The sequence below is a fragment of the Trametes versicolor genome (genome assembly GCF_000271585.1).
Source record: "Trametes versicolor FP-101664 SS1 unplaced genomic scaffold TRAVEscaffold_1, whole genome shotgun sequence".
Classification (NCBI taxonomy): Eukaryota; Fungi; Basidiomycota; class Agaricomycetes; order Polyporales; family Polyporaceae; genus Trametes; species Trametes versicolor.
The window spans coordinates 4,675,527-4,684,338 of record NW_007360321.1 but is presented as its reverse complement, the minus strand read 5'-3'; the positions used below and the strand labels follow the sequence as shown (position 1 = coordinate 4,684,338).

The following is an 8,812-nucleotide window of genomic DNA, read 5'->3' as shown; positions in this document are numbered from 1 at the left end:
CACGTGGAATATTTGAAGACCTCGGAATGATTGGGCATTTTGCAATCATTGTGCCGGTTGTAAGGGGCTCAACGCGATCGTAGTGGCATTATGACAGATTGCGAACTTATGATCATTGGGAGCATTACAACGGATTGCAAGTTCATTATAGCTGGATTATAACCCATTGCAAGATCCGGGTCAAATCTGTGATGCGCGCGCCCCAGGGGTCCAAACGTAGTGTGACACGATGTGACAGGTACCCCTCCAGTCGCCATCAGCTGAAGGCTCCGGTGAGCGGGCCTGCTCAGCTTTCGACGGGCTCTTATAGGCTCTCCCTCTCCCCACCACCTCCTCTCTCTACCCCTCTGTGCGACTCCATCGCTGGGCATCCAAAGCTCGCTCGGCCAGCTCCACGCCGCCGTCTATTCATTTCCCACAGGCGCCCACGATAACTCACATCGATCTAGCCCCGTGCTGTGGGCGATATAGGAGCCGCAGTATATTCTGCCTGTCAAATTGAGATCCTTTCAATGGTGCGTCGGGACCCATGATCTTGTCCATGGCGATACTGACAGTCCGCGGAAGGTGTACGTCAACGACAAGAAGTTCGCCTGGTCCGTCCATGTCCGCCCAATATATCCGTACGATTGCCTTCTGACTTTCCCCGGCATTCCAGCGAGGCGTGCATAAAGGGGCACCGCTCGTCGAACTGCCAACACACCGACCGTCCGCTCTTCGAGATCAAAAAGAAGGGCCGTCCGGTGTCGCAGTGCGAGAAATGCCGTGAGCTCCGGAAGACGAAACGCATGCACTCGAAGTGCACCTGTACGCCCTCCGAGGCCGGCCCGTCCACGCAGGCGCTGGCGTCGAAGGCTAGCGCCGAGGTTGGGAGCGCTCCGAAGCCCAAAAGTAAGTCTTGTATCGCCGTTGAAGTCTGTGAGCCCGGTCTCATTCAAACAGCTCGGAGGTTTAAGCCCATCGCACCTGCCCTTCCAAATGGTATCAAAGATATCATGGCCCCGGCCGCAGGTCCGTCCAGTGCCGCCTCCGTCAACTTGTGTCGCTGTGGTGGCAAGGAAGCGTCAATATGCACCTGTGGCCATGAACGCTCCGCGCGACCATCACTTTCTGCACATGGTGGACTTGCAGCACTCGCCCAGGCGGCCATGTTCTGCTGCGCAGAAGAGGCGCCCATCGCGCCGCTACCTCAAGTAGCGCCGGTAGTAATGACAGCGCAAGTCCCGTCCAGTGCGGCTGTTCTGCTGGACGATAGTTCTCAGAAGCGTTCCCGCGGATGCTGCTCGAGCCAACCATCGTCACGCCCACCAAGCCCAAAGGCGAAACGATCCAAACACACATCGCACGCCCACCCCTCATCCACCTCGCACGATCACGCCCTCCCTCCCCTCTTCCCAACGCCGTCACTATACACCCCGGACCTCCACGCATCCTCAAGCAGCTCCGCGCCCCCCGCGTTCCCGCCCATCCCGCCGCTCAGCGCCATCACCGCCCACGCGGCGCCCGAGTGCTGCTGCGGAACGGACTGCGCGTGCCCCGGGTGCCTCAAGCACCGCGGCGAGGCGCACGCGTCCGCGGACTTCGAGGACTGCGCCGAGGGCTCGTGCGGGATCTGCGTCGACAACGAGGGCGGCGTCGCGCTCCCCGCGCCCTCCTCTACCTTCGCGTTCATCCCCGCGTCCCCCGCGCCGCAGAAATCTGCATCGGGTGCGAACTTCATCGACGCGTTCTTTGCGCGCGCGGCAGCGCTGCCGCCGCCGCCGCCGAGTCGTACTCGGCCTGGCGCGTTAGACCCTACGAACGTGCTCGTGTACCCGCGGGATCTGTTCAGCGGGGAGGGGAGGGAGGGGCGGAAGGCTGCGTTTGGGCTCGTTGCGGTGCCGAAGCTGGAGTGTAACTGTCCCGGGGGATGTGGGTGCCCCGAGGGGCGGTGCGCGTGTGGGGATTCATGTACGGGGTGTGGGGTGGATGAGGGCGAGGAGGAGCAAGTCGAGGAGAGCCGGGCGAGGACTGCTGCTCCTGTTGGCGGGTGCTGTGGATAGTGCGCGTCAGCAATCCGGGATATACAGGCTGATCTACGTCGCTTCTTGGCGGTGCTCGCGTGCTGTATTTGTTGTGCTCTGGTTTTGTATCAGTTCGCTTTCTGTACTGCCGTCTTACATATGTGCACGGCTCCTGGTCTTGAGTGGTTTACAGGATGGATACCAGTGTAACGGTAGTCTCATCGTTCATCGAGGGTCTTTGTGCCAAACGGATGTATCATATATCTAACACCACAACACGTTCTCCACTCACTACGTTCTCACCTAGTTGCTAGGGAACTGTGATAACCCAGTTTGTACTTCGAGATACGTGCGTACGATACACCACGACACCAGCGCAAGCGCACACATATGTCCTCCGTATGCAGGGTATCCAATAACCCGATCTGAATGCCGATGATATCACAAAACACAACACTTATCCTATACGCAGAGCCCGAGCCATACGCTCGCTCTCCCTCATCTACAACCAGACCCTCCGGTTCCAGTTCCGGTTGTTTGTACACCCACAAGCGGGGATGGTTATACACTGCGCAACGCCGTCAGAAGCATAGAGAAAGACGCGGAAGGAAAGACGTACTTGTCATCTTCAGACGATAGGTTGCGGCGCGGGCAGGGTGAGGCACTTGTAGTGTATGCAGGGAAGCGGGACGTACCATGGAAGTCCCAGCGGGTCTGTGGGACACGGGGTGAGCGTCATGGGCCTTGGCACGGGGAATTTGGAACGGGGTGCATAAGTCACGCGTACCTTCTTCGGGTTCTCGGGCGCGTGCGAGACGTAGCGGTCGTTGTCCGGGGGTCTACGGTGGTGCTTCTCTCAGTACAAAGAACAATGGAGATGGTGTAGGAAGGCAGCTCGCAGTGAACGGACGCTCACCGTTCTTTCGTCTATACGCCGCCGTGCGAGATGAACGTCAGTGATCCGGGGAGACAAAGGAAGCAGGAACGGACTTTGCAGGACGCGAGCATGCTCTGGATCGTCACGCAGACGGAGATGACGCTCAGCACGGGGGACCACTCGCTCCCGAGGATGGACGCGCATATCTGCAGTGCACGGTGCGGGCGGTCAGCTGCGCCCCAGAGACATTTGCAAGCGCAGCGTCAGAACTGCGGCGGGCGCGCTTACATGGCCATTTGAATATACATGCTGTGGTAGGGCGTCAGATCAGAGGATAGCGGTAGGAGGGGGGAGAGGCGCGGCGTACGGGGTGGATGGGCGCCTTGTAGGTGTCGTCGACGACGAACTGCACGGCGGGGGCGGAGATCGGGTACTGGTTGTCGAACCGGAACAAGAGCGCGAACTTCTCGCCCTATAAACATGGGTCGTGTTACTACGACACATGTGGTCGTTCGAGCGCACGTTACAGGGAGACGTGCGCACCTCGTAGATCGTGCCGCCGAGAACCTCGACAGAGAGGATCCAGCGGGTGAAGTCATCTGCCTGGAGGACCTCGATGCCTGTAGACAAACATTTAGATTCGTGACGTTTACGCCTGTGGGTGTATATGTGGCGCACCGACGGGGGTACCCTCCTTCTTGATGTCCATGAGCTCCTTCTGCAATCGGCGCGAGGAGACGGCCATGATCGTAGTACAATGGGTAGGCCTCGTCTAGCAGGTGTTGTTATGCGGTGTGCTCCCTGCGGACACTTCGTGAGTCGTAGCCTCACTTGCCTTGCGCGAGAGTGAGTAGAGCGAGCGGTAGCAAGAGGGATACCGACGGCGGAGAGGATCTGGGTGGCTGCGAGAACTGGAAGCTGCAGCGGCTCCGGGAGACAGCCCACCGCCTCGGTCGATCATTTCCGGCTCGCCGGGCCGCGGATCACACCTGCCGTCGAGCTCCGTCGAGTCTCGACGAACTCCGGATCCGCGATCTTGCTCTTGACCACCACTGTCTGTGACGACCCGGCGATCTTCGAGGAGGCAGAAATGTCTTCAGAAGGGAGCTCTCTGTTTATAGAAGAGGATGTACGTTATTTGGCTGTTTCAAATTACTACTTAGACCTGAACGCGCGCAGGTCCTCCACAGGAGAACGTTCGGCCGAGACAATTTCTAACGACACCCATGAAGCCTTCAAAGTGCGCTGACCTTTCTTATCCATTCCGACAGAATTGCTTCAAGAAATCATGGCGTACATTCCCGACCCGATCCTTGGCCATCCGAGTCTCACTATCAATTTGAGCCTACCTGGCACGCCAACCTGCAAGACACGACTATGCTCATCCCTGTCTCTCAGACTTGCAGGCGGCTTCGCTCCGTCGCTCTGGGATGCCCATCGCTCTGGAAAGACGTTGTGTGTGGCCCTCGCCTACGATCGCACTACCTTATCGACAGGAGTTGCGGCCTACCTTTGACAGTCATCCTGTCGGCGTCTCAAGCACCCTCCCTTCATTTCGGCCTTGCAGACGTTGCGAGTGCTCTCCGGACGCGTATCGGGGAACTTTACATCGTAAAGATTCCAGACGATGACACCCTGGACCAGTTTCTCTCTGACGCTTTCCCGATGCTCGAGTCGCTCGCGGTGAAACGGAATAGCAGTGGGCACTACGTAGACGGGACTTATGCCAATGCCGTACAACTCTCGAGGGAACGTGTACCGCGCCTCCGACGTCTCGCTTATTCCATGTTCGATCTAGCTTCCCTGGATATCCTTGCGTCCCTCACGCATCTTGCCCTCAACATGGTCCATGTCGGCCGTATGCACGAGAAAATCGCGGCGATGCTGTCCGTTTTCCACGCCCTCCGGTCGCTACATCTAGACGCGTTAGTGATTTCGACCACTGGCCGCACGCAAATCCATCAGCTGCAAACGACCCTATCCCTACACCGTCGCCGTTGCCCATACCAGCATGTCGTCATCTTCGCAGGATCACCCTCGTGTCGCTGGATGGCCACCTCATCATTTACATTCTCTCCCTGCTAAGGGAGATAACACCTCTCGCCGTGCAAATACACCACGTTTGGAGGAATATCACTACCGGCTACCCCGTCATTTTATCGGTGCCATTTCGAAGGTCCATATTGGGAGGTATCCCCAACGTGCGCCACCCCAGGGCTATCCCGATCCCCACGACTTGCCCCCCCTCTGGGGAATCACGCTATGCGGCTCGGAGCGCACTGCTCGTTGGGCTGGAGACGAGGACGAGGGAATTCCATGCATGTTCTGCGAAGGGGATCCTGCGCTCACAGGCGTGCGCGAGCTGTGGCTTGCGGATGTCTCGCCCGCCACCTGCGATGGGCCATACATACCACGCGCCACTACAGCGAACCAGCTCCGCGCCCTCATTCAGGGCATGTCCGCGCTCGAGACCATCGTGCTCGTGGACCAGTTCCAGGCGCCATGGTCGGGCGCGCGACCGAGCCTGCGTCTCCTTCCCGACGCGCGTGAGGGTGACGGGCATATCGGACACCGCCCTAGCACGGGTACGGGAAGCACGTCCTGCGATGGTGGACCGAACGACCCGACCCGATTCCCGCCATGGCCACGGGTATCCTCGAGGAGCTGGCGTCCGGCGCGTACAGCTATGTCCAGCACCTCGTGATTGAGGTCCCCTTTCATGTTCCCGTCGATGCGGGAGACGTCGAGCGGCTCCGGGAGCACTGCAACACGGTGCAGATAAAGACGGTGGTAGATGTCACGCCGACAATCTCGCTTCCCGCGTACTGTTATGAGCGGGCTGCTTGGGCGGCGAGCGACGACCCATGGCCGTATAAGCTCTGGTAATGTCCTCTGTAGCGAAAGTTGTAAAATACTTGTTGTCTGTGACTACCACTCGTATTCTAGACTATGAAATGCATAGCTGAAAGCCGCAGCGGCCCTGGGAGTCGGACTGTACCATCAATATGCCATCCCCGGTTAGCCGGGCCGAGGTCAACATCATCAAAGGGCCATCCGTGACCTTGCATTTGACCACCATCTCCGGATCGCACAATCCTACCGCATGCGTCTGCAGGCCTCGCAGATACTCCTTGAAGACACCATTCTGTCGTAAGTGAGCAGTGAGCACATGAAATGCAGACTATCGCCTTACATTGATGACGTTGATTACATGGAGAACGTACTAACAGTACCTCTATAGACTACAATCCGGGCCAAACTTAACCACAACGTCTCACAGCCTCCAGAGACATCTTGAACATGGACGAAACCACTATCAATTCACGCCAGCCACTTCTCAGTATGCCGATAGAGATCCTCCTCATGATCATCTCCCACATTCCCGACGCGCTCACTCCGGACACCATGTCTAATTTTCGGCGCGCATGGCACATCGACGTGCACGACATAAGGATGCTCATGCCAATCTCCCAGACATGCAGGCAACTCCGGACTATTGCCCTCGATTCTCCTTCGTTGTGGACGAGCGTCGGAAGCTGGTCCCCTCCACTTTCCCAGCTATTCGCACAAAGGAGCCGAGGTCTTACTCTGAAAACCTTTTTGCCAAACCCTACACTCTATGCCGACGACCTCCCATCCAATGACACCGCTAAAGATCATTTGCTGAGGGTCCGGGAGCTAGACCTTGGCAATCTGGAGAGGTCGACACCAGCCCTAGAACATCTATTTTCTCTCCCCCTGCCGAACCTCGAGATACTCTCCGTACAATTCGTGGAGGTGGCCCAGCCCGAGGACGCTGACGAAAGCGGCCAATATCTCTTCGAGCTGCCCCTCGCACAAGAACGCCTCCCACGACTTCGCCGCCTCTATCTCGGTGCATGCGATCTGGCTTCATACGACACGCTCCTGTCCTCCCTCACGCACCTAGCACTACACGTCATCATCGTACCGCTTGTCCATGCGATGATCGAAGCCATTTTGCCGGAATGCCACTCTCTCCAGTCGCTGCACCTCGAAGAGATGGAAGACCAGGGAGATTTATTCGAGCCTTCGGGCGAACACCGCCGCCTCCCGACGGTGTCTGTCGTACCGTCGTGCGGCGGCCTGCGCAGAGTCTCGCTGCTGTCCATGTACAACCGGCTTGCGTTCTTCATTCTCTCCCTTGTGCTGGGCGACCAGCCGCAGCTCGCAGTGCAGCTGCACAAGATCTATCCGGATTCCGACCGTTCGATCACGATGCACCACCATAGGCTACTCAAAAACCCCTCGCAGGTCGTCATCGGCAGGTACCCGCAACCTGCGGAGAGGGTCCCTGGCGGCCCGTATGTATGGGGCATGACCGCGTCCGGCTCTGATCAGCGTACGCTCCGCATGGTCGGCGAAACCCTGGACGAGGTCGCCGGCATACTACGCGAAGGTGGCGCCGCGGCGCTCGCGAACGTGCGCGAGCTGTGGCTCACCGACGTCTCTCCCGCCATATGCGACGTACCAGGCATGCTGCCCTCCGCCGACGTCGCCGCGCTGTCGACCCTCATCAAGCGCATGCCCGCGCTCGAAACCGTCACGCTCGTCAACCAGTTCCAGGCGCCGTGGACAGGCTCGTCCCCAAGCCTCCGTCTGCTCCCTAGCGTCCACGAAGACGCTGTATCCGTGCCTCGCCCCACAACGGTGCGCATCGCGTACGTATACGGACCGCACGTCCTCAATCTGTGGTCCTCGCGCCCCGATCCGACGCCCGCTGTGCACCCGCTGTACCTCACACGCATACTCGAGGAGCTTTCGTCGGGCGCGTACGGCTATATTCGACACCTCGTGCTGGAGACCCCGTCTCATGTCGCCGTCGATGCGGGAGACGTCGACGGGCTCCGCGCGCACTGCGAAGTGGTGGAGGTGAGAGTAGTGGACGAAACACCAACGATTGCGCTCCCGGCGTACTGTAATGAGCCCGCCGCGTGGCCGAGCAATGAGCCGTGGCCCTACAGGCTCTGGCCCGGGTGATGTCTACTGTTGCTGTGATAGCCTAGCTGCGGCATAGGAGGGGAGGGAGAAATTCAGTAGGTATGTCACGATGTGGTTGGCTTAGGGTTGTAAGTACTAGTAACGTGTATCACAAATGCCTTACTCGAATCATATGAGTTGTTATCAGATATATCAGCGCTTCGGTTACCCTAGTCGGCCTCAGGCTTGCTTCCGACCAGCATACGCTTCGACTGAGTGAATAGTGTTCCCGAATTCCCTTCGAATCTCTCCAGAGCCCCAGAGCCAAAACATCAAGAGCAACCACTGATGGACCCGGATGATTGCTGTCTCGTAGAGACTGTCGAGACTTTCATCGCGCACCTCAAACAGCAAACGTGCTCCGTTTCACGGTCGTACGTGATTGCATACTATGCAGGATGCTATCTCACCCCGGTTTCAACTCCACAGGGAAGCTGCCGTACGTTCTTGCCTGGGCCGTCGGTTGCACACTCAAGCTTGAATTGAACATTTTTGCGCAGCTCCTTCACATAAGGCGTTGCATGGCTGAGTCGGCTGCCGACGTTCAAGTGCTCCTCAATGCACGCCGACCTCTCTTGTCCATTCCCACAGAACTCTTACAAGACATCATGATGCTCATCCCAAATCCAATCGCACCGCCCTTCATAATGTCCCGGCGACCCGTCTGGCACGTTGGCACATACGACACAACCATGATCATCCCTATCTCTCAGACGTGCAGGCGGCTCCGCGAGGTCGCGGTAGGCTGTCCTTCCCTGTGGACGAATCTCGCAGGCCTCCCGCTCCCACTTGCTCAGTCACTCATCCAAAGGACTCGAGGACTCCCCTTGATTGCTTGCTTACCCACTCGGACGCCCCGCAGCTACGACCTTACCGCCATCGCAGGAGATCTACCGACCAGAGCCCGGGAGCTTCATATTGGCTACGCTCCCCG

General features: G+C 58.4%; 3 protein-coding genes across 3 annotated transcripts; 2 read left to right on the top strand and 1 right to left on the bottom strand.

The window, feature by feature from the left end:
- Window positions 1-332: 332 nt before the first annotated feature.
- Window positions 333-3,774, bottom strand: TRAVEDRAFT_26117 (UBC-like protein). The gene is made up of 13 exons (XM_008033723.1): window positions 3,559-3,774; window positions 3,424-3,500; window positions 3,248-3,352; window positions 3,169-3,189; window positions 2,994-3,086; window positions 2,920-2,930; window positions 2,791-2,842; window positions 2,699-2,717; window positions 2,623-2,629; window positions 943-2,571; window positions 656-891; window positions 568-593; window positions 333-515 (listed from the first exon to the last, which is right to left on the bottom strand). The coding sequence occupies exons 1-10, from the start codon at window positions 3,623-3,625 to the stop codon at window positions 2,565-2,567; spliced, it is 459 nt and encodes a 152-aa protein (XP_008031914.1). The 5' UTR covers window positions 3,626-3,774; the 3' UTR covers window positions 333-515; window positions 568-593; window positions 656-891; window positions 943-2,564.
- Window positions 3,775-3,949: 175 nt separating this feature from the next.
- TRAVEDRAFT_68792 (uncharacterized protein) lies at window positions 3,950-5,766 on the top strand (the record flags this gene model as incomplete). Its single annotated transcript, XM_008035172.1, has 5 exons — window positions 3,950-4,009; window positions 4,060-4,805; window positions 4,910-5,042; window positions 5,096-5,362; window positions 5,461-5,766. The coding sequence occupies exons 2-5, from the start codon at window positions 4,258-4,260 to the stop codon at window positions 5,764-5,766; spliced, it is 1,254 nt and encodes a 417-aa protein (XP_008033363.1). The 5' UTR covers window positions 3,950-4,009; window positions 4,060-4,257.
- A 456-nt stretch (window positions 5,767-6,222) lies between these two features.
- TRAVEDRAFT_42645 (uncharacterized protein) lies at window positions 6,223-7,878 on the top strand (the record flags this gene model as incomplete). Its single annotated transcript, XM_008034100.1, has 1 exon — window positions 6,223-7,878. One exon carries the CDS (start codon window positions 6,223-6,225, stop codon window positions 7,876-7,878), a length of 1,656 nt encoding a protein of 551 aa, XP_008032291.1.
- Between the last annotated feature and the right edge of the window lie 934 nt (window positions 7,879-8,812).